The sequence below is a fragment of the Drosophila rhopaloa genome, unplaced genomic scaffold (genome assembly GCF_018152115.1).
Source record: "Drosophila rhopaloa isolate 14029-0021.01 unplaced genomic scaffold, ASM1815211v1 contig_3, whole genome shotgun sequence".
In the NCBI taxonomy this organism is placed as follows: Eukaryota; Metazoa; Arthropoda; class Insecta; order Diptera; family Drosophilidae; genus Drosophila; species Drosophila rhopaloa.
This window is the reverse complement of record NW_025335123.1, coordinates 19,963,580-19,988,632: the sequence shown is the minus strand read 5'-3', so window position 1 is coordinate 19,988,632 and position 25,053 is coordinate 19,963,580. Positions and strand designations below refer to the sequence as shown.

General features: G+C 45.9%; 3 protein-coding genes across 4 annotated transcripts; 1 reads left to right on the top strand and 2 right to left on the bottom strand.

The window, feature by feature from the left end:
* Nucleotides 1-1,096: 1,096 nt before the first annotated feature.
* LOC108042779 (multiple inositol polyphosphate phosphatase 1) lies at nt 1,097-10,567 on the bottom strand. The gene is made up of 5 exons (XM_017121227.2): nt 10,202-10,567; nt 9,352-9,785; nt 3,120-3,505; nt 2,384-2,581; nt 1,097-2,322 (listed from the first exon to the last, which is right to left on the bottom strand). Exons 1-5 carry the CDS (start codon nt 10,380-10,382, stop codon nt 2,151-2,153), a joined length of 1,371 nt encoding a protein of 456 aa, XP_016976716.1. The 5' UTR covers nt 10,383-10,567; the 3' UTR covers nt 1,097-2,150.
* Nucleotides 3,391-9,044, bottom strand: LOC108042777 (regulatory-associated protein of mTOR). Its single transcript, XM_017121224.2, is given in 4 exon segments — nt 3,391-3,505; nt 3,661-5,401; nt 5,403-7,036; nt 7,097-9,044. Coding segments are annotated over 4 exon segments (4,845 nt in total). The 5' UTR covers nt 8,559-9,044; the 3' UTR covers nt 3,391-3,497.
* Nucleotides 10,568-10,952: 385 nt separating the features above from the next.
* On the top strand, nt 10,953-25,049 carry LOC108042778 (neprilysin-1). Of its 2 annotated transcripts, none has more exons than XM_017121226.2 (9): nt 10,953-11,109; nt 15,870-16,461; nt 20,123-20,221; nt 21,925-22,052; nt 22,114-22,231; nt 22,584-23,590; nt 23,654-23,816; nt 23,882-24,198; nt 24,432-25,049. In XM_017121226.2, exons 2-9 carry the CDS (start codon nt 16,014-16,016, stop codon nt 24,702-24,704), a joined length of 2,553 nt encoding a protein of 850 aa, XP_016976715.1. In that variant the 5' UTR covers nt 10,953-11,109; nt 15,870-16,013; the 3' UTR covers nt 24,705-25,049. The 2 variants fall into 2 exon arrangements, with proteins under 2 accessions (XP_016976715.1, XP_016976714.1); XM_017121225.2 differs by lacking the exon at nt 10,953-11,109 and adding an exon at nt 13,253-13,533.
* The last annotated feature ends 4 nt before the right edge of the window (nt 25,050-25,053 follow it).

The following is a 25,053-nucleotide window of genomic DNA, read 5'->3' as shown; positions in this document are numbered from 1 at the left end:
CTTAACTGAAGACTCTGTATTTTAAATAAAATTAGTAATAGCCAAATATATATAACTAAAATGTCCATGCAGATAAGTGTAGAATTTAAACACTTCTCTTTTTAAGAGTTATCCAGGATATCTCTCTGTCGACCCCAGTCTACATTACCGATTCTGCCAGAGCCCAGAGGTATATTGTATTTAACCACATGTTTGCAACAGGCAAACTGAAAAAAGTGCAGTCATTAAAACGAAAATCGGGAGAACATGCACCCAAAACTAGGTGCAAATTATTGTTTTTCCATAATTAAAATTCAAATTATATAAGCCAATACAATGCTTGCATATTCTCAATTAACTATAATTAGGTGGCTGTAATATATTATAAATAAACTCGATAAGTTGGGGTTTTTTACGTCACTCAAGAATTCCGGTTTCCCCTTAAGGAAATTAAATCCAAGGGGTTTATATTTGCCATAACTACGGTTGAAAATAAAATATTTTTAAAAATAATTTACTAAATAAAGTCTCTCAATTCGAAAACATAATACGTAACCTTTTTAAAAACTATAAATTAAGGTTCCAATATTTTGTATAGTAGAGGGCAACTGCCACTTTCATATTATTTACTATATATTTTAAGGGCTAAGATCTCAAGACTACATAATGAACTGCGCTGTTAAACAAATGGAAATTTCTTAAGTTGTTCTTTAAGCCAGAACAGAGATCTTTCCGCTAACTTGGGCCTAAAAACACAAATAAACTTAGATGAAGTACTTTGTTCCGTGTGAAAGGCAATTGCCAAGAACAAAACACACCTGATTTCGCTTGGTTTCGATCGGAAGGTGGGTGCAGTTCTCGGGTTATATCTGTCGGATACCATAATATTCGAGATTTCTCGAATCTCGATATTGGCGGAGATGGCCTTTGTTCCGCCGGCCGGGGATTATATATGACCCTCTCGAACGGCAACACAAATTAGCTGGCTGTAAACACTAGCAGGGCACACGCTGAGCAAATACGGGAAGTTTGCACCCATAAAAATAAAAACAATGGGGAAAAATCGAAGAAACTATTTAAAAGCCTGCTAAAAAGCCAAGTCATTCGCCCACAGGTGTTCATTGATTTTTCGTTTCTCTTTATTTTTAGCTTAAACAAATTGAAAAGTCCAAGCGAGTTAAGCTTTAAACTAGAATTGTCGTTAGTTTTATTTGTTGTTACAGCGGTTGTTGTTGTTGTTGTTGTTGGGCTTTCGATAGGACAAACATAATTAGACAAAAGTGATTAAAGTCGTAAGAGCTATGTACAAAGTGTGTGGGCCTCTCTCTTTCCGCTAAACAATTGATATAGGAACCCAACATTTGTTCCATATCCACTCCTTATCAAATATATATTTCCGGTTTTATTTATAGGTATATAACACAAGTTAGCACAACGAACGTTTTCTTTTCTTTCTTTTTGGGGGGGCAAAGGATCGATTTGAATAGAGGCATATAACTATGTGTGTTTCGTTTTATATATAGTTAATTAATATTAGACATCATATTAATATTACATCATCATATTTATATATGTACACTATGCGTTGCCGTTTGGCTTTTGAATTTAGGATAAGGAATAGGTTAAGGGTATAGTATGATTAACTGAATAACAAAAAAAAAAGTAAATCAAGATAATTCTGGTAAATCTTTTAGAGCAGTTGGGGAGACATCCGGAATATATAGACTAAAGTATATATAAAGCATGACACGGGCTCGCCTCTTCCTCTCTCTTTCTATCTTCTGTCTTCCTTCTTCCGTTCTCCATCCCGCTCTCTCTCCTGCACTCCTGTTCGAAGTTCGCTTGTTCTGGATCGGATGGTCCACATTGATTAATAAGGCATACAAAACACACAGATTTCCACTCGCCACTTGGTCAACACATATCTCTCTCCGGTCTCTCTCTTTTCTCGCTCTTACAAAACTAGTCCTGGCTGGGATCATCGCTAAATTCCAGCCCCTTCGCATCTATTCCATTCTTATCTATAACGTTTTTTCCAGTGTATCCTAAACATTCCGATGAATCCCTTTCACGAGGTCTCGCAGTGGCAGAGGAGCAGAGCAACAAAACAGCAGTCTAGCAGCAGCAGCTCCGGCATCCATCCATAACAATTCCGATTCCTATTCCGCTTCTCAGTTGGCCTTCACCCGGCACAGCTCCTCGACGTCACAATGGTCCACGCTCTTGGCGAAACTTCGACGCAGCGTGGCCAGCGGACAGAGGTCCTTGTCCTGCGGGCACTTCGGCAGGCGCACCACTCGCTCCTGGTGCAGCACCAGGACCTGCGGCTCCTCCTTGTCGCATCTGCAGGAGGATTAGCTGTTATATCTATACCACTTGATGGATTCTATTCCACGACACTTACTCGTAGCGGAGGAAGGCCAAGTTGGTCGCGAACGCGTCGATCTGGCTCGTGCGCCAACGACGCTCGCTGGCAAAGTGCTTGTGCGTCAGCGGCTTCTTGTCCCGGGCCAATCCCAGGTGGGCCAGCAACTTCAATAGCGTTCCCGAGTGCGTAAAGTACAACGTGGCGTTGGCCCGCCGCTCCTCCTTTTCCGGGGAACTGCAAAGCAAATGGATTACAATGAGTAAGAATTTATGGAGAAATTGGTCTTATAAGTTAAGATGAAAAATGAATAATTATTCTTATCTACAAAATTATTATTATTTAAGGTCCACAAACTGGATACCAAATTATTTGAAGAACTCCCATAGACATACAAAGATGCTTTAACTTAATATTTGGCATTGACATATACGATTGTTTTATCTTGAAAATGAAAATGGCTTTGCACGATTTAGCAAAATGTAAAAACCAGATTTGACTGGGATTTGCATTCGAAACTTGTTTGCAGTAGTAGCTTTAAAGATCAAGATCAATTTGTTTACTTAAATGGACGAATAGAAAGAACGCATATCTCGTGTGAAAATCTACATATTTTGATCAATCAATAAATATCATTTTTTAAATCTTGGATCGTATATGTGCATATTTTCTTATAACTCAATTAATGAGTTTTTAAGAAGAGCTCTTTAGAGGTTTACAATAAACTAAAATCCTGATAAACACTTTTGTATTCCAGAATTCAGGCTGCACTCACCCAATGGCCGCAAACATATCTGCGATTGCCGGACAGGCAATGCGATGGGTCAGTTCGTAGCCGTAGCCATCGTTCCAATAGTACTCCAGATCCTCGAAGAACTCCAGCGCCTCCAAGGCGGCCACATCGAAGAAATTGCACCACACGGAATCGGTTGGGGAGCGGGAACCAGAACCACGACGCGGGCGATGCCAGGCCGTCTCGAAAGCGCACACTGTGTACATGAGCTGCACGTCCTCCGGCTGGAGATCCGGCAGCCGGGTGCTGCTCCGCACCTGCTCCACTGCTGACTGCATCTGCGGCTCCGCGAGGAACCTGCGTGCGTTGACCAAGGTTTCGGGATTCTTATCGACGTCTGTTTTCCACTTTCCACAGCCCTTATAGAACTGCAACGATAAAAGGTAAATTCGTTAATAAGTTAAGATATTTGTTAAGATTAGGAATTATGACTAGAAATTCGAGATAAATAAATAATAAAGGTATTTTCTGATAGAAGTAACAACTAAACTCCCGCGTTCTTATTCTTGATTTTGATTTCTACCTGGCGTGGGGCTGTAGATGGCCACCGTGTTGTCCACGAAGCCCACCGCCAGCTGCACCTTGTACGCGTGAAACGACAACCAGGTGGGGTGGCCGATCTTGGGCCCAATGAAGCCCTCGTTCGTGCGCAACACCTTCTGCACCCGTCCGTCCAGCGAGTAGATGCCGATCTTGGAGGCGTTGCCGCAGGCCACGGTGTCCGCTATTTGGTGACTGGCTATGGCCGTCACATCGCCACCGGCGTCCCACTCGTGCATCACTTGCTCGCCGACGCCACTAGCAAAATGGCTCGCGCGCAAGTCCATCACGCTGATGCGGCCCTCGGTGCAGCCGGAGACCAGGACCGTCTCGTTGGACCGCAGGCATGCGTGCAGAATGGGGGCACTGTGGCGCCGGTACAACGAGATCCTGGCGTCCTGCGGCGAGCATCGCTTGTCGAACAGCAGCACGCTGCCGTCGTCACAGCCGGCGAGGATCACGTCGGAGCGCATGTTGGGCTGGTAGGGTGCCAGCACCCGGGCGCAGGATTCACCGCGACCCAATGGAATATCCGATAGTTTCAGCTCCCTTTCCAAGTCCCAGATGCGGATAAATCGACAGCCTCCGCCGCCTATCACCAGGTGCTGGCTGCACTGCTGCCAGGCGGTCACGATGCTCCCGGAGCCATATCCACTCATCGCGAGTGCCGACGCATCCGCGCCCTTGCCAATGCTCCCGCCGGTGGCAATACTGCGCTGGCGGTAGCCGTGCTGATTCGCCTGGCCCAGCGCTGTCCAGGCGGTCACCAAGCGGGCCTTGCTCGGCGAATCCTCGGTGGTGGCAGAGCTGACCGGCGGCGAGGATTGCCAGACACGCACCACCCCGTCTTCGTGGGCCACCAGATTGAGTGCCATGTCCTGGGCGTTGATGAACTCGATGCTGCTTACGCGGGCAAAGGGGGCGGCTGGTGAGCCACCTCCTCCCCCTCCTCCTGGTGGCAGGCCCGACTTCCGCGGAGTGCTGCCATTGAGCGAGGAGGATGACCCGGAACCCGATCCGTATCCGGAGCTGGAGCCGGTGGTGTTGGCTCCTCCCAGAGCCTCAGCGCCGTAGGTGCGCACCGAATTGTACTGGAAGTCGTAGACCAGAACCTTCTCCCTGTAGGCCACCGCAATCTGCGGCTCATACGGCAACAGCTTGACGATGGAGGGCGTGAACTGCGTCTTCCGGTTCCACACGCACACATCGTAGCCGAACCGATCGCTCTGCTCCTGGTGCTGGCGGCGTGCAAGCCGGCGCACGAAATCGTTCCTCATGAAGCGAGACCTCCGTCGCCGCAACTCCGTGGAGTTGCGATCCACCGGGAAACGCTGGCGGCCCTCCTCCGCCGCTCCCTCGGCGCTGCTGTAGCGCTCCTTGCCCGGCCGCGTGAAATAGGAAATGGCCCAGGGTATGAACTCGGTCAGGACAATGGGCGTGAGGCTGTGTCCCGGCTCCAAGTACTGATTGCTCTCGCTGCCGCTGCTCCGCGCCGAATGGGTGCTCTCCCTCGGTCCGCTGGGCAGACCCAGGCCAGCTCCGGCGCCCGCTGCTCCTCTGGAGTAGGATGGTGCGCTGTCAGTCTCATCGTTGATGGAGCTGGTGCGCAGCTTGCGCTGCAGGAACGTCTGCGGATCTCCGCCAGCGACGCCGCCTCCGCTGCCCGATAGTCGCAGCTTCTGGGCCCAGTGACTGGCACCCGAGGCAGCTGCTCCGACTGGCGGGGGATTCTCCGGCCGCTCCTGCTCCTCCCGGTCCTCCGCCGCCGCCACCCAGGTAATTCACTCTTGTGTTCGGACTGGGCGGCAGGCTCACACTCAGGCTGCTGCACTTCTCCGAGGCCGTGGCCATGGTGGCCTCCTTGGCGGCCATGATGGGGCACAGCGCCGTGTTCCTCACATGGTCTACAATCTCCTGGGCAATGGCCGCAACGCGGGGAAACGGGTCCTGGGCCAGATTGCAGATGCCCAGCCACAGTTTGGTAAAGATCGACTGGAAGGGTATGCTGTTGGTGCCTCCCGCGGTTCCGGCTGCTCCTCTGCCGCCCGAACTGGTCGAGGCTCCGCCCATGTTAGATATGGAGCTGGAGCTGGCACCCCTACGCATGGTCACATGGCGCTCCAGGCTGTGCGTGGAAGAGGTCAAGTCCCGGGGATCGCCGCACATCACAAACGAGGCGGTGGAGGCATGACCGCGCATGTGCTCCGCGAGATAGACGGCCACGAACTGCGACTCGAAGAGCAGCACCATCCACTGCAGGGCGGCGGCCAGCTCCATGCGCACCAGCGGTGACATATCCTCGCCAACGGTCTCCAGCATGGTGATGGCAATGATGCGGTCGATGTTATTCGCCTGCTCCTCGCTGCGATCCGTCACGGAACTGATGAATGTGCCCAGGGCAAACACGGCGGCAGCTCTCACTTCCGGAATCGAGTCCCGCAACAGGACGTACAGCTTCTCGTGCGCCAGATCTCGGGCACCCGACCAGCGCGCCTTCTCGAAGTTCTGCCACAACATGCCCAGGCAGATGACCAGCCACTGGCGCAGCAGCCAGCTGCCGTCGTTGAGCTGCTCCAGGCAAATGGAGAGCAGTGGCCCCTGCAGGGCGCTCGTCTGTCCCAGCAGGAAGTTGTGCACGATGGAGGAGAGCACGAAGGCGGAGAGCGTGCGGTGCTCCTTGGAGACGGAGGTGTCCTGCAGCACGGACAGGAAGTATTTGTACTCCTTCACCAGATCCACCTGGCAGCTGGGATCCACGGCCAGGATCTTGGCCCAAATGAACACCAAAACGGGTCGCAGCTCGCGCGTTGAGCTCTGCAGCAGTTTGAGCACATACGGGAAGATGCCCACGCCCAGGGCGAGATTAACGGCCCAGGGACCCAGGTCCAAGAATCGAGCCAGCAGCTCCAGGGCTCTCAGGCGATGCACCTGCGACAGGAGCACTTGCAGCACGATGGGCAGCTGCTCTGGCGGCGTTCTCGATTCTGATTCGCTGTCCAGCCAAACTTGGAAGGCCGTGAGCTGGTGCTCAAAGAACGGCAACTGGCGGTAAGGGGCATTGTGATCGAGGATCTCCGGCAATTGTTGCAGGGCTAGATCCACCACCAGATCCCACGCCTTCCACATCGGATGGCGATAGCAAGGCGGCAGGGCGGGCAACGAAACGGGTGTGCAATCGTGACTACGCAGGATGCGCTCGGCCAGCAGGAAGTTGCGGAAGAGGCTGGCCACCAGCAGATCCTGGCGAAACAGGCGCTGGAACAGCTCGCGGGGCAGCGTGTTCCAGGCTATCGTGTCCGTGATGGCGGTGAATATCCAGTTGAGTTCACCCATCATGGTGCGTCGATCGTTGACCTTGCCTGCAAAGGGGATTTACTGGTCAAAAGGGGGTCTGGCGGGGAATAAAGGCGAAACCTCACCTGGTATCTTGTCGATCAGCTCGCTTTGGATTCGTGGCACCATGCCCAGCTTCTCCTGCATGGCGTACCACTTGAGGGCTATGTTTATGGGTGTGGTCAGACAACTGGTAAATAGATCCGCCGGCAGCTGGGCATTCATAGGCAGAATTTCGTTGGCTGCACAGGCTGCCAGGTGTATGCAATTCTTGTAGCTGACCAGCTGGTTGGGCAGCTGTACCTGGTTGCCGGCGGCATTGGCGGCGACACCGGCGCCACCGGACAGCTGCTGGACACCGCCCCGTTGCTGGGCGGCGGCCAGCGCCTTCTCCAACTCATGTTCGTGCTGTTCCGCGTACGGCTGAAACGAGTTGATGATGATTCCGGCATTGGAGCAATCGTACACGTAGATCGAGGGCGCCGACATCCAGGTGATCAGTTCGAAAATGCTCAGGGGGATGTACTGTGTGAAGGTCTTGTTGAACACCCAGATCTCGCCATTGGCCGTGGGCTTGGGCACCCCATGTCCGTTGTAGTGGAAGAGTATGCGCTCCCCCTTCGCGTTCCTCCGCAGCGATGTGCACAGCTTCTTGACGTCCTCCACGGTGGGATCGTGGCACTTCTTGTACCTGGCTCTCGGCTGCCATCGCTCGTACTGCATCTGCAGGTTGCTGCCTATCAGCTCCATAGCCTTGGGGGGAGAGACGGAGCTGGGATCTATCCAGCACTCTAGCCGGGAACAGGGCTGGATCTTCACCACATCGGGGGGATCCACGCCAATGTTGAGGCACAGGACCAGGGCCACGCTGGCCGTCTTCATGCGCTCGCGGATGCGCCAGGGCTGCCGCTCGTACAGCATCGCTTGGATGCGCTCCTTGTGCCGCTTGGTTTGCAGGGACAGGGGGCACCTGTCGTCCCTGAGCAGCTCGCCGAAGCATATGTTCTCTTGGCGCGGCAGGGTGTGTATGCTCTTGATATCCTTCATCAGCAGGTGCAGGGTGTCGTCCCGGGGCCACTCCTTCCTTATTGTCTTGATTAGCTCTCGCAGGCACTTCAGGGAACCCTGCTCATAGCCATCGAAGCCCAGGATTTCGTATATTTGCTCAACGTGCTTCATGATCAGGCGCAGGGAGTGGTCGTCCTGCTCCATGACGCGCACCATGTCGCGAAGGGTCTGAAGTGACGGCTCCTGGGTGAGTTCCTGACTGGCAGCCATCTGCTCCTCTAGGGAATCGGTTTGCCAGCGCTCCATTTGTTCCAGGTGCTCCATTATCACCAGCATGGGATCATCCGAGCGACCGGATAGGTAGCTTTCGTGCCGCTTGCGGATGAGGGAGCTGAGGGACTCCACCGACTCTTGACTGGAGGACACCTGCTGCTCTGCGACGCTGCCGTTGCTGTCACTGCCGCTGCCGCCGCCGCTGCTCTCCTCGACTGCGACGCCGACTGCGGCAGAGGCGGACTTAGCGCGAACGGCACTTGCCATGATTTTTGCGTCGTCTTTTTTTCACGCGAACGATTTCCCGGAACGATTACGTCTCCGTTGCGGATCCAACCAGCTGAAAATCCCCCCGCGGGGACTCTAGCACATAACCCCAAACACTTTTCGCACTTCTTCCTCGCACTCCGCTCCTCCTTGCCCTCTCCTCGTCTCCACCGCTTTTCCTTTGCCCTTCCTCTTCTCCACGTTTTCCGCCTACGGATCGCGGCCCATTTCTCGAATACGGGTGAAAAGAACACGGGGAAAACACGCCGCCTGGCCAAAATAAAGTCTGCACCACTTTCACAGGTCCGCGTTTGTTGAACAACAGAAATAACCAGGCGGAAACACGCATTCACTGCTTTTAGTATTTCTATTCGCGTTTATTTATTTAGTTTAATCGAATTATACGAAAAGAATTGCAGAATATTAGAGATGAGATACAAATTGTACTGTAAAACTGTACAAAAGTGTCGTCGCTAAAAAGCCAGTGTTGCTTAAGTTCAGTTTTGTTTTTGAACATAGGGACTATTAAAAATATGGTATTACTTTTTTTTAGTTCTGTAGTTTTGGACTTGGCCTTGCCAGATCAATGCGAGCCAAAGGCGCGCAATTCAAAATTACTTGCTCTCAGAGCTCTGGTATAATCTCGCATTTAAAATTTCTTGCTAGTTGCAAACCATTCAGAGTTTATAAATGTATAACAATTCAAATTAAAGTAACTCAATAATAATTTAGATTTTCTATTCAAATGAGATTGAAGTATTATTGTATTTATGTATTTTTATGGATAACTCACCCGTAAAACAGGATCCTCGTGCAAGGGCGGTGGATAACGAACAGAATGGATGCGATGGCGGCCAAATAAACCCGTGGCGAAGCTCTCGGCACTTTTTAGTGTCCTCTGCGTGGCCGTATACTTGAAGTAGTACCACTCCGGGCTGTACAGTTCCGGAAGTAGGTCCGGAAATCGATGCTGCATCCGCTCCGCCAGTTCGATCAGCTCATCCTCGCCCTCAGCCACCAGTAATTTCTCATCTTCGGTGGCATTCAGGTGATTCCAGCTCCAATGGCGCAGCTTTTTCAGTTCAGCAGAGCAGATCGGCGGCTTTGGCTGATCCAGAATGAGTTTCTTTATCTCGGAGAGGCGATTTTGTGCCTTGAGAATTACGGATTCGCTGGGATTTCGAGTTCCGTGGCGGATTATGGACCAGATTCGCGTCGGGTGGCAGCCTTGTGGGGCGAAACGGGTAAAAGAACCGGTTATGACAGCTGTTTTAGCAATCATATGCAAGAGGCAACAGTGAACACTAGCTAAGATAGCAAGTCGAAGATTTTTTAAAATAGTATATTACTTAAAACTGTGTAAAGAATAATTTTCACATTCGTTTTTTGTTATTGATCTAAGTTTCAAATGCTCAGTTCCATGTTATATGATCACAACATCAAATAAATTAGTTTGCAAATTTGCAACAAATAAAATATTCAACAGAATTGTTTATAAAATGATTATAACCTTTCTTTTTGAGATACTTGTTAAAATTTGGTTGTTTCACTGTATAGAGCGTGCACTGCATTCAATCAGCTGTTCGGAGTTTCCCAGCGGATGCTCACTGTACCTGGGATACAGGGAAAACACAAATACAAACCGGCGTATTGAGGTGGCGTTTCGTTGTAATTGGCGATCGCCCTGTAAGGCGTCTTCGTGGACAGTCTGTTCTCAATATCTGCGCGATTGAGGCGGCGGCACTCCCCCTCCTCCGCCCACACCATGCCCTTCAAAAAGGGCAGGAGGAGCAACAAAAACAAACAGTAAAATTGGTTTAGCATTTTTCCGGGTAAAAAAACTTGTCACGAGATTCAAAATCAGGTTTTTGTGGAAAACCAAGTCAAAACATGAAGAGTGGAAAATGTGGAAATTGGCACGCGACACACAGATCGAAAGACGAGAGCAAAAGAAAACTGGTAAACAAATAAACACGAAAGGGAAAACAAATTGACAAGTGTGCGAGTGGGGAAAGGTGGCAGCGCTTCCAGGGCAGGCTCCCGACTGGCAGCCCCAAAAGCCAGGGCTGCCGAAAATAACCGTTTGAACCGCTCTTTGGCGGTTGCTTTAAATAACGTATTTACTTGCAGTGGTCATTTCTCTTCACCGCTCAACAAGTGTTCTCTTAACCCCATCGAGCTTTCTGTCACAGAAAGCTCTGATTTAACCGGACCGGTAAGCTTAGAGATTAAACGATTGTTTAGTTTAGTCGCACGCCAAAGGAATAAGCGGCTGCCAAAGACCACACCAAATATACAACGCGAATTTAAACATAGAAAAACTTAAAAACATGCACAAATAAAGAATAATTTTTTTTAAGCTGATCCGTTTGTTTAACCATTTTTTTGAAAAGGAGTTTTGAAATAATTGTGATTATTGTGGCCCGTTTAATTGCTTTTTTTGACTGCCATATGGCGCCCAAGGAATCGCAATCCGCCAATGTCAACAGAAAAAAAGAGGAAAAACCACGCACGTGCCGCGAAAAGTTTTGCGCCAAAACTAGAAATCCAGGTAACCGGCAGCTCGGTCGTTGTCCTTTTTGGATTTGAGGGGCAGGAACATTGGAGTCTGATTTGTGGTCGCAACACACGCGATATTCATGTACATGGCACTGGAAAAAGTTCATAGGTTTTATGTGGGGACTTTAAAGATGTAAAGGCTTTATTTTAAGATGGACACATAATCATACAAAGCAATCTCTTGGTTTCTTTCAAATTATTACTAAAAACTTTGCCACATTCATTATTGCCGAACAATATATATATTTTTTAATCCACCTTAACAATGTATACATACAATGCATTTGCAATAGGTTTTCAATTCTTATCATTTTGATACTATCATGTCAAATTATTGACTTGGCCTGCGTAAAATAATAAAATGATAGAATGCAGTATTAAACATTTACGACAGATGGCTACAACACAGAAAGATTATCTTTATGTAAGCGGTATAAATATTTTCAATGGGCTTATTAAACACTATTCTTAATTTGCCTCAGCATGTTTTTAACCCAATCAAAATTGGTTATATTATAGGATAAAAGAAAATGAAACGTAGAAAATAATTTAACAAAACGAAACCATTTTCTCCCAGTGTACTTACGCCACCTGTTGGGTCCCCACTTTTTTTTATGGAGCTTAAAGCGCGTGTTTGGAAACTTTCAATCTATTTTTGTGAGCTAGGATAACAATCAGCTAACGAAAATCGATCAAGTTATGGGTGTTTTAAGGGTGGCTTGGGACCGTTGAATGGATGGGGAAATCCACCCCCTCCCCCTGAAATTCACGGGAGGGGGGCGATGGTATCAACAGAGCTGCCCATATATGATCGCCAGGGAATTCGTCGACTTCGGGGGGACAGGTCTTCCATCAATCAGCGAAATCGAATGGAGAACGCAATTTCGACGATTACCTGCCGCATCGAGTGGCCAAAACAAGTGTCACACAGCAATAACACACAAGATGGGCGGAAAAGTGGGTGGGTTGTGGGCTGTTGTTTTCGGGGGAGGAAGCGCTCCCTAATCTTCCTAAACTTATCGGACAGGGTGGTAATTAATTTTTTGTTTCGGAACCCATTGACAATGACACGATGATCACGCACTGATAATGCCAACGCCAATGGCTAGTGGGTGATGGGGGGGTGGTGCTTCTGGGGTTCAGTGGGTGGTGGGTGGTGGGTAGTTCAGTGATTCGGTGGTTCAATGGATGGGTTACAGCGTCATTCTGGCTGGCGCAGACAGCCCAGCGAAAACCGCAGAAAAAAACAAAAACAGAACTCCGATTAGACCGCGTTGTGTGTGGAACGTGCCAAATGGACTTCCATCGGCGGCACCTGTAGTACCTGTAGTATGGTAATGAGTTAGGGTAGCAGGAGGACGGCACCACCTGCCAGGTAAACAGCGCAGTCTGCACCACAAATGGGTGGCCAACATCCATCAATCCCTGATGGACTAGTCGCTATCCCATGGAATTCAAATTGCAACTTTCACATACCCATCATTAAACACAAGAGTAAATAGGTTCTGAATAGCTATTTAAGGTTCTTATTTTAAGGAACACCATCATGGTTTCACATAAATTATTCAAAATACAAAAAGAAAAGCATTATTAAAATTCCTAATAATGTAAAAGAAAGTGTAAGAAGTATTCACTTTAATATTATATACCTACTATTTGAAATGCAAACTTATTAAGGACTATTCTTGTGTTTGTTTCCTTTTATATAATATGAAACTATTAAATGTAGGTAAGCAATAACTTGGATTCTATGGCAGCAAAATAAAGTTAGCCTCTGGTTTTAAATCTTTCAAGGAATCTGTTTGCTTTGGTGCCACGATACTTTAATGCTTGACCATCCATAATTTGTCCAGCGAACTGGGACCGTGCAATGTCCCCCCTATTTTATTCGTTTTGGGGCTCTGTAACCAACTTAGCATTAATTTAATATACACCTCTGGGTGTCACTGCCATTGGCAATACTTTGTTCACTTTGTTGTTGTTGCTGTTGGTGTTGTTGCTGTTGGTGTTGGTGTTGTTGCTGCTGTTGTTGGTGTTGCTGGTGTTGTTGCTGCTGCTGGCAGCGACGGCGACTGCGACAGCGACTGCTTAAAAGCTAAGGACACGCGTTGAGAACGCTCAGTTGGCATCGAGAAGTCGCCTCGTGCGGTTTGGCGGCAAAACAAAAAATATAGAAATAAAATAATAATAAAACAAAAGTCAGAAAGAGAGCGACACTAGCGCCCACTCACTCGCACACACACTCGAATCGCAAATGCCATCGGGCGGTTAGTTCAAAACAAAAGCCAAATCAAAGGCGGTGAAAGTCGTAAAAGGCATAAATAATAAAAACAATAGTACCAGCAAATAAACAAGAACGGTAACCCGCGACGCCAAAACAATAATAATAACACTAAAACCAGCAGCACAACAAAAAGTAATACACTAAAATATTATCAAAAATATGAGAAGCAAAACCACAAAGTGCACAGAAAAAAAAAAATAAGATCATAAGATCGCTATTTTGGAACTGAAATAATGTGATATATTTGAGCTTGTATTTTAAATACAAATTTTAGAACTTAGTATCAGTTATCTAGTATTTGAAAGTGAAAATACAATATTTGTTTTGAGCTGTGAACACTTTTAATGTTTTTGTTTAAATCTCATAATAAATTGATGTTCAAATTATTATAGGGTCAGTATTTCTGACTTAATATTATAGGATGAAATCATCCAAAAATTCCGTCTAAATAGAAAAAAGTCAAATAGTTTTTGTTTTGTGCAGTGAACTATACTATAAGACGTAAGATGTATAATGATAATAATATCTATTATATTATATACCAAAATGTTTCCAGAATTGCCAAATTTTTTTCTGTGCGATTATAAATTTCAAAGTTTTTGTTTAGTTTGTGAACCAGTTGCGGTAATACGATGCGAATTTAACGACGGTCGCATTAATTTATTTTAGTTTGTCTCGCATTGTTCGAGTTTCTATACTCCTCATCGCCAGTCTCTTCTGCTTCCTCTTTATATATATTATATATTACTATATGGCGATCGCATTTCACGTGGCCAAGCAAAGTATCCAATTTTCATGACCGTTTTGCCGGCGATCGCGAGCTGGGAGCATTGTGAATATTAAATGTTCAAAGGCGTCACGAGATTTGGATCTGGATTTCCGATGGGCTTCGATCTGTCCATCAGATCGGCCCGGCTTGGAGACAATATATAGCTGATATAGTCCGCTGCCGCAGTCGGCGTCGCTGCCCGCCGCAGCTGGGTTAACTAGTTTCGAGTTTTGCAAAATTAGCCGCGCATTAATCCGCGCTTAAAGTCACAGTGGACATCGGTTAGAAAGTAAGATCGGATGTGCAGAAAATCAAGTCATATTCGGTATTTTTTACTACCCGTAAAAATTGGTTTCTTAATCAACAATTATTCCTGTGATTTGCGTAAAAAAGCACATAATTAATTAACGAGAAAAAGTAACCAATTGGTGTATGTGTTTACCTAGTGTGTTTGTTTACAGTCAGTCATAAATCGAAAGTTAAATGGCTTGTTTAGTTACCTCATCTATTGATAAAACACTTCTGAAACAACTATTAGTTAATTGCTTGATTTAATGATGTTGCTTAACTGCAAAATTGTCTAACAATGTCTTTGCAGAATGGTGACCCAAACCTGTCCTTTAAAACTCATAATTTTAAACCTGAATTTTAAGTGGTAGTCTTCTGAAAGTTAATGGTTTAATTCTCTATTAGGCTGCACTGAAACTTTTGTTTTCATTGAAGTCAGATAATAGTCCTCTATAAGTAGGCAGCTACAATGGCATGGCATCTTTTATTCAAGTTTTATTTATGGTTTTCGGTGACCCGATTGCCTACTTGCTTTTGTTAAAGACGCATTTTATGATTTTCATTTGATAGAATGGCAGCCTATGCCCACTGTAATCCACAGCACAACAAACTGTTTGGCTTTGCATCCCCTGCTGAGTTGCCGGCTACGATTGCGCGAAAAACACGTTGGCCCTGATCGCACGTCACAACAACAACAACAACAACAGCAACCAAAGGCAGCAACAACATCTTGACCATATCAACAAAAGCCAAGAACAACAACAATGCAAAGGAGATGATATCAGATCAGCAGATCATTAACTGTCAGAATCGCCAAAGCCCGGTCTTTTTTTGACGAGAAACAAGTGGTCGTAACTTCTGGGGGTCCCGCCCCCTTAAACTGCCACAGTGAACCCTCGACACACGAATGGGCTGTCGATTGACCACATCGCTCGTGGGAGATCTGGTTAAGTCCAGTGCTGACCGGTCTGGTCTTAAAGCCACTCCGATAGCTGATAGCATTATGAAAGGCCCGTCTACAGTGAAGCGAGCTGGTGACAAACTTCACTGGTTTATATTATCAGCAAATTCAACATGTCCTAAATACTGGGTTTTTTTTTTTTGAAAACCTAGTGAAGATTAACAACTCAAATAAATGAAATCAGATAGATGATCGATTGTGAAGCAGTCTTAAATAGACAATATATAAAAAAAGAGAATAAATTGTACATTTTATAAAAGTTTTATATTTATGTATATTTTTTAAAGCCACTAAACTAGAGTTCAACGAATCAAAAGGGGCCATAAATTTGGCTTTTGCTTTTGGCCCTGTCCATGTCCATCAGGTGTCTTTGTTTAAGATCCATATATCAGCGTGCGCTATCTGTCTGATATTTCCTAACCGATTTGTTTTGATTTGGATTTTTGCCAGTGCCATTGCCGCTGATGTTGCCAGCGTCGCCGCCGCTGTCGCTTTAACTGCGAACGGTCCGCTGTACCGCCACACCGCCCAACCGCTCCTCCGCCCCTGGAGCGGGCCATAAATCAGGCGCCCGATAAAACGGGGGGCGGCAAAATGTCGCAGCCACATGAGGCAACGGTTAATTTGGAGAAGCCCCTGAACAATGGTTACCTGCAGGCGAATGTGCCGCTGGAGGAGCTGAGTGCCACGGTGGTGTCGCCTCTTCTGGGGCAGCAACAGGTGCAGCAACATCAGGTGCAACAGCAGCAGCAGCAACAGCAGCAACAGCAACAACAGCAGCAGCAGAATAAACTGCCCACTGTCGTTTTCCTGGCGCCCGACGGCAGTGGCGGCGTGGGAATCCAGCGGAATCCCACCCAGGGGAATCCCGGAGGAGGCGGACGCACCACCAACAGCGACTGGCTGCTCAAGGAGTCACAGCAGCGGCGCCGCCTCCTCGTCCTGGCCATCGCCTTCACCGTTCTGGGAGCGGCCATCGGGGCACTGGCCATCTACTTCGCCAGCGTCCATCAGCGATGCCAACTGTACCACCTGGATCCAGGTAAGGGTTAAGCTTTGCGCACACAACACTTCAAGGTTCTATCTATTGTTGAGGACCTTTCCGGACGGCTCAGTTAATATATCCTTCAGACAGCTTATGTTTAGGGACTTAATACCTGAAAAATCCATTTAGCTAACTTTACAGAAACTAACCATTTTTAGAGAAAAGTTTATATAGCCCTGCATTTATAACAATTTAAGTTTAAGAATCTAAAGCCTAAACAGTCCATGTAGCTATTTTTATGGACTGAAAGATACTTTATTAAAGAGTAACTTCGGTAAGCCAAAGTTAACCCCTGCAATTAAAACATCTTAAATCACAAACTGCTAATTTATGTTCATTTATTAATTATTTCTTTGTAGTAAAATAACTACATTTTACAATGAAGTGTAAACATAGTTTATAGGTATAAAGGCAAAGTTCACGAATTTTACTATCAGTTTGAATTTCCTCTGTCACTGTCGAGTGACATTACCATTCCATCTGAGGTTATCTACTGGTATTTGATTGGTATTTTTATAAAAAATTTCCCATTGTCATAATGAAATTTTAAAACCCGGAATTAAGTATAATCTTTGCATATGTATGTGGGTATTGCGTTTGTCTTTAACATGAGTTATTAGTACATGATACATGCCAATCAAAGAAATATGATATTGGAAGAACTTAAGTCATCAATCATGTTTGGCCAAATGTTTGGAATTAATTTACCTGACTTTGAGCTTCTGAGTCACTATCTCTGTCCAAAAAAAATCCAAATGGTAGTGTTTTAGATAATTCATTTTAAAGGGTTTGTCAGATAAATATAATTCGTTTTCTGTGGCAAAGGGATTAAAATCTTCTTACCCGTTCGAAGGACGAAATGTTTACTGGGTCAGTAGCCAATCAACAGGCATCCTGTGCTCCTGTTTCTGATTCCGATTCCGATTCCGTTGCCTTTCTGCTCCCCTGTTAGCCATCAAGTAGGCATGTTAACTGAATTTAGCTTCTGGTCGCTGGTGATTCGAACAAATGGAGCAAAAACTCAATTTCCTTGTCCTGGGGAATGGAGAGCAACAGGCTGAAGGATGCTTGGTTGCCGTTGTCGTTGTCGTTGTCGCTGTGGATGGTGTTGTAATCTCCGTCCTGCCCTCCATCCATCCCACCTGCCCGTAATGCGCCCTGTTTGAAATTCAATTACAGAATATGTCAAACAACAAGCGGGAACAACAACAATGACGGCATTCGCTTCCTTGCTTTTTTGTATTTTTTGCCTTTTTGTGGTGCGCCAGTTGTTTCGCACCACAGTGGTGCAAGCTACATTTCATCCAAAAAAAAAAACTAAAATCTAAAGTTCTTCAGGAAATTGTAAATATCTGGTAGAATGAGAAGTTTAAACACTTTTAAAAGTTATTTAAGATAACTTAATATTTCTATAGCTCGTTTAAAATAATATATTGAAACGAAAATAGCGAAGACTAATTTATTTGAAATGAGAATTCAAGAGGAACAATAATAGAACAGTTTAATTTGTCACTTTTAAATTGCACTGGTAATTATCCTGGTAAATTGTAGAGCTTGTCACTGAATTAGTCTTAGTATTCTATTTTAGATGTTTTAATATTCGGTCTTAAAATTATCAATCTTCTTAATAACCTAAACAATAACTGTGATATATACTTCACAGTGAGTGTACTTCAGTGAGTGTTAAAAATATAAATTTCCAGCAACCTATGTTTGAATTCCAATTTTTGTAAATGGTGGCACACTGTTTGCCCTTTCTTTTCTTATCTGGTGTTATCTGTGGATGGTTGGGTGGGTGGGCGACTGGGAGGTTGGGACGATGGGAGTTTGGGGTGGTGCTCTAGACTCGACTCCCTTCTGCATTCGTTCGGGAGCACATGGAATAATGCGATTCAAAGCAACTGAAATATTCAAGAGGTGCGCACCGGGTTGCTCCTTCGAAGGATGTCTGTCCCGGCATAATTTACATGTTCATGTGCTCCCTCGATTTCATTTTCGTTTTACAGAAAACCGAAAAAACAAAAAAGAACCAGAAAGAAATACGAACAAAAAGCAATCAATCGGCATTGCCAGGGATGTCTATGAATTTTTTAACGGCCGTTCCAATCGATCGCGTCTTCTTCCTTTTGGCTCCTTATGCTAATTGAATATGCACACACATACATTTAGGCACACACACACACACACACGTAGACCATTATCCTGTTTATATTTACCGTGATAAAACGTGTTTTCAATATTTTGCGCCAAAAATTGATTCATCGAAATCACAAAACGGATGGCGGGGCGGCGGCACCATCAAAGCCTGTTCCTTTTTTATCACAATTTAAAAATATCTCTTTGGCGGCATCTCCGCAAATACCCAGCGCCATCATCATCATTATCATTATCATCATCGTCATTTACCATCGGCAACAGCAACTTGTGGTAGGCCTCTGGCCTTGACTATGATTTTTCTCCCGCTTTTCTGCTTTTCCGCTTTTCCACTTTTCTACTTTTCCATTTCGCACCATCCACCCCCTTTTGGCCCATCGATTTTCTCTGTTCTGCAGCTTTCAACCTTAAAGTCAGTTGATGCGAGAATAGTAGGGGAAAATTTATAAATCAACTAAAGATCAATATAGTTATTTTTGGTATTTGAATGTTCTATTTTGTATATTTCAGTTTTGGGAGTGTTCATTTCATTGGTTATTTTATTTCCAACAAAGCTCTTTAAGAATTTAATAATAAAATACAATTATTGACCTCTTTTTTTCCAACTCCAAAGCATATATGACTAAGTTAAAAGATAACACTCACAGTAATAGTCAATAGTACATAATTGCAATGCTTATGAAAATATGTTGCACCATTAAATGATATTAATTGCAATAACCATTGCATCAGAAATATTGAAGCATTTTCATCATAATGAAAATGAAGCATTAAAAGTAAAATAAATAAAGGGATATTATCTTATGGGCGAATCAAAATCGATTCTCTTTCCTTCGTTATGTTTCCGATTTCACTTCAAGTCCATAGCATAATGAAATTCCCCCACTGAAATATAATTGCAGCTCCTGGACATTCAACCCAAGTTAGCAAGGCACCAAGTCAGCAACTGGCCAACTTGCCACATGCCACTGGCCACTTGCGGTCCACTTAAACCTATTAACGCCGTGGCAAATGTTATTAGCTGGGTGGACGGTTGGGTGAATCGCTTTAATTAATAACTAAAGCTGCCATCTCCAACGCTCCTCCACTCATCCATTCCTGCACTCCTCCACTCCTTTCCCCTCGCCGAACATCCCATTTTTATTGACAGCCTCGACAAGGACGACATGCAACATGTGTCCTGACCAAACGGCAATCGATGGCCAATATGTGTGTTGGGAGGGGGGAGGGGGGGGTCGAAGGCAGGCAGGAGGCAGCAACCAGCAACCGAGCTTAGCATTTCGTTATTTTAATTTAATAAAGCCAACAAGGGAAGAGAAGGAGCTCACTGCTCCCTGCTCCTCTTTTAATGAAAAATTCAAATTCAATTTACTTGAGTGGCCCGCGAATCGCTAGTCGTCTTGATAAGGTCTTCAACTTTGCCTCCCATTCCCATCACATACACATTGCTCATACGCCGCGTGTACTGGCAAATATTTAAAATCAGCTGAAACTATAATTGCAGGCAACGATGACAGACCGAATGGCAGGTGGAACCAGGATTCGGGATCCAGCCACGAGTCTCTCGACAACATTTGCATGTCCCAGGAGTGCGTGAGAACAGGTAAGCTGAGATCCACTTAAAAAGCTGGGAAAGATTGGTGGTTTCGTAGGGGAAACAGCATGGTTTCGAGCTGATACTAATGCATTTGCCGATGGGGGCTGCACAGACAATGAAATTGACAACTTAATGGTATCAATAAGGCAATAGCTATTAGGCTACAGTCGGACTTCTCTATGATGAACTTTTGTTTAATACATAATTGCTTTTAAATAAATAAATTATGTCGCATTTCTGAATAATTTGAACTTAGTAAACGAAGAGAAAATATGTTATACATTTTTATAGAAATAAAACACAGTATATATCCAACTATGAGAAGTTCGACTGTGCCAGTGAATTAAATAAGGCGAAGGGTGTCAGGGTCTTGCACAACCATCTAATATGTGCAGTTTTTAGTCGAGTCCTAAATTATTTATCGGCTATTAGGATAGCTAAGTGCCAGTTTGGCGGGGACAAACGTTATGGGGACCGAAACATCTGCTCCTTGTCCTCATGTCCACATGTCCATTCCAAATGCACTTATGTCAAGCTATGCGGGCAGTCAGCAACACCTCAAAGTCACTTGCCAGGAAAATTGCCACAGTGATTGACTGGCTGGCATTTCTGTAGATAAAAGTATACGTATACGTAGATAAACCTGTCCGTGTGCAGGACACTTCCTGAAATATAAATGGCCGCAATTACCAGTCGATGCAATCGATTCAACTGCTCCACTTAGCATACTTTTTGGGGTACACTAAATGCTAACCTACATCCTTAATTGAATTCCTAATAAAAGTAGGAAAAGTCCTTAGGGGAAATGTGTTATATCTGCTAGGTAATTCACCATAATTAACTGAATTAGGATGAACACCTATTAGGAGTTGAACAAGTGACTGGTATGAAGTTATTAACATTAGTTTTATAATTAAGAAAGCAATCACTAACCGACGTTTGACATACTCGAATAGTGTAATAAAAGTTGGTTTTTATAGTAGATTAAATTTGCTCCTTTTGATAAATATAATACTTAAAATAACAAAGGTTTTTGAAGAGACAGAAAAATAGATGTTTTTGACCATTTTTATTTTTCAAAAGTATTTTATAAAATATAATTGCTAGAATGCATTTATTTAAATTTTGGTATTCCAAGAAAGAAAATAAGAGCATAGTGAACATACAATAATATTTATAGACCAAATTCCAAGAAGGCAATGCTCGTTGTAATATTTGAAAAGCTAAGAGGACATCCTTTGGTTTTTCTTAGCTTGAGCATAATTGCTTTCCTAGAACCCTGAAAAATCCAAGGAAAGGGAAACGCGCTAATGAATTTCGCACTTAGTTTTCCGAGATAATGAGACTCAGCTTAATGACGTTGATTTATGGATTGGCAGCGAACCAGTCGGCAGTGCAGGTTTATCTCAGAAATTGGTTCCTTCTCGGTTTTTAGTTCCACTTTCGCTTAAAACTTTTGTGTGACCACAAAGTTGCATTGTGGGGAAAGTGGGTATGGGTTTTTGGTGGGCTTGTCGCTTATCATTAAAGTTTCGGGGGCGATGATTTGTGGGCCAAGTTTATGGCCGATGCGATCAAAGGGGGCATAAATTATGGGCCCAACGGGTTGAACCACAAATTGCATGCCAGCTGACGGGTTTCCCAGGTGGTGGCGTTTGATTTACTGGCCAATAACCCGGCGTAACCGCCATCAATCCATCCAAACTTAGCGGCCTCCCTGCTCTCGGCCATGGATCTCAACTCCGATCCCTGCGAGGACTTTTTCCAGTACGCCTGCGGCACGTGGAACAAGATGCATCCCATTCCCGAGGACCGCAGCTCCATCAGCACGTTTGAGGTAAACCAGATTGGAGGGTGTGTGCAGAAGATCCATTGCTTATCCCTAATCCACTCCGCAGGTCCTGTCCGATCAGCAGCAGGTCATACTGCGCGCCGTCCTCGAGGAACCCGTCGACGAACGCGACAACCAGGCCACCATCAAGGCCAAAACCTTCTTCAAGAGCTGCATGGATATACGTGAGTTGAGCTCGGCAAAGGGTTATTTAAAAACACTTTTGCTTTTAATTGTCGCTCTTCAATTTACAAATTTTTTGTTGCATATTTTATTATTTTTTATGATAACTTAAACTAAACATTTTGTTTTAGTAAGGAAAACCTTTTTTATTGGTTTTAAGCTGCTACTAATTTGGAACATTTAAATAATTTATTGGTGTTTATTTTTAACAATTTGTTTAAGAGGTATGGAAACCATCTTTCCAAAAACGAGAAACGAGACACATTTCTGTTGTTCATCATTATCATCATATCACATCATCATTTTCAGACCATATTTTTTAAGTAAACGAAATCTGCCTTTTTCCATCCCCAGCTCAAATCCGCAAGATCGGCACCGGGAAGCTGAGGCAGGTGCTGCAATCCCTGGGCGGCTGGCCGGTCATCGAGCGGAACTGGCGACCGCCGACGGACCTCTCCGTGGAGCGGCTGATGGGCCAGCTGCGGCTGAACTACAGCGAGCCGGTGATGATCGAGCTGTACGTGGGCGCGGACGACAAGAACAGCTCGGTGAACATCCTGCAGATGGACCAGCTGCAGTACGCGCTGCCCTCGAGGGACTACTACCTGAAGGAGAGCAGCGCCAACGACCGGCTGGCGTACCATCGCTACATGACGCAGGTGTCGCTGCTCCTAGGCGCCGATCCTGCCACCGCCGCCGCCGAACTGCAGCAGGTGGTCCTCTTCGAGACGCAGCTGGTGAACGTGTCGCTGGCGGAGGCGGATCGCCATGACACGAGCACGGTGTACCGGAAGATGTCGCTGCCGGAGCTGCAGGAACTGGTGCCCGAGGTGCAGTGGCAGGAGTACCTGCAGGCGGCCCTGGGACCGGGGATTCCCCTGCAGGAGGACGAGCCGCTGGTCACGTACGGCCTGCAGTATCTCACCGAAATGGGCAAGATCCTGGCACGCACCGATCGCCGCGTGGTGCACAACTACATGCTGTGGCGCCTGGTCATGTCCCTCATGTCGCACATGATCGACGAGTACCAGCGGGAGCGGGTGGAGTTCCGCAAGATCCTCATGGGCATCCAATCGGAGCGGACGCGCTGGTCGCAGTGCGTCGAGTGGACCAACAAGAAGCTGGGCGTGGCCGTCGGAGCGCTGTTCATCCGGGACAACTTCAACCAGGAGAGCAAGGAGGTGGCCCTCGAGATGATCCACACCATACGGGCGGCCTTCAATGAGCTGCTGGCCGAGAACCACTGGATGGACGACGAGACGCGGGCGGTGGCCAAGGAGAAGGCGGACTCCATGAACGAGCGCATCGGCTATCCGGAGCTGCTGACCAATGCCACGGAGCTGGAGCAGGAGTATGTGAATGTGGGTATAGGGACAGTTCCCCCTAAATATCCGATCCCTAATCTCGTTTCCCTTCGCCCCAAGCTAACCATCGTTCCGGACAACTTCATCAACAATGTGCTGAGCATCCTGCAGTGGGAGTCGGAGAAGATGCTGCGACTCCTGCGTCAACCGGTGGACAAGGAGAAGTGGACCACCGAGCCGGCGGTGGTGAATGCCTTCTACAATCCCAATAAAAACGATATAGGTGGGTGGTGCCCCCCCCACACATGGAAAGTTCTTCTACTTAATTATGTATCTGTTATCCTTCAGTATTTCCCGCCGGCATCCTGCAGCCCCTGTTCTACAGCCAGCACTTCCCCAAGTCCCTCAACTACGGCGGCATCGGAGTGGTCATCGGGCACGAGATCACCCACGGATTCGACGACAAGGGACGGCAGTTCGACAAGGAGGGCAACATGATGCAGTGGTGGAACAACGCCACCATCGAGGCTTTCCGGGAGCGGACGCAGTGCGTCATCGATCAGTACTCGCGCTACAAGATCAACGAGGTGGACATGTTCATGGACGGACGGATGACACAGGGCGAGAATATCGCCGATAATGGCGGTCTTAAACAGGCTTTTAGGGTATGTCAATTATATTAAGTTCTTTATAAGAGAGAGTTATACTTTGCATAAGCACGTCTAGTCTATCCACCAAATAATCGAATTCTTTTTACTTCATTTATTATATACCTTATATATATAATCCTGACCATAAAAAGGATTAGGACCTAGTGACATATGCCCATATTTCTATCAGGGAAAAGCTTTACGTTTTGTATGTCTGTAAACTCACCTGTTATTTCCTTTCTTCACAGGCCTACAAAAAATGGGAGACGTTGCATGGACGGGAGCAGCAGTTGCCCGGCTTGAACATGACCCACGACCAGCTGTTCTTTCTCAACTACGCCCAAATCTGGTGCGGATCCATGCGGCCGGAGGACGCTTTGACCAAGATCCGCTCGGCGGTCCACTCGCCGGGATTCGTCCGTGTCCTGGGGCCACTTTCGAATTCGCGCGACTTCTCCCACGCCTACAATTGCCCACTGGGCAGCACCATGAATCCGGCGGAAAAGTGCAGCGTGTGGTAGTCCGCCGTGGCCGACTTGGCCGATGTTTTTTTTATATATTTATATCGCATACTATATAGTATATACACACACCTATATACACAATACGAGTACTGTAGATCACCAAGGCGATTAGATTGAGGATCATCTGTTCAGTTCCAAATTTTTTGTGTAGTTTCCCGTTTTTTTTTTCTGTTTGTTATAGCGCAGTAATGCTTTATGTACTTTATACCTGGCTATTTAGATTTATAGTGTGTTTCGTAGCTGTACACGAGTGCGTTATCAGAGTAGCCCACAAAAATCCTGAATCCGCACTTTCCACAATTCTCCTTACCGGCATTATATTCGTGAATAAAGAACAAGTACGGAA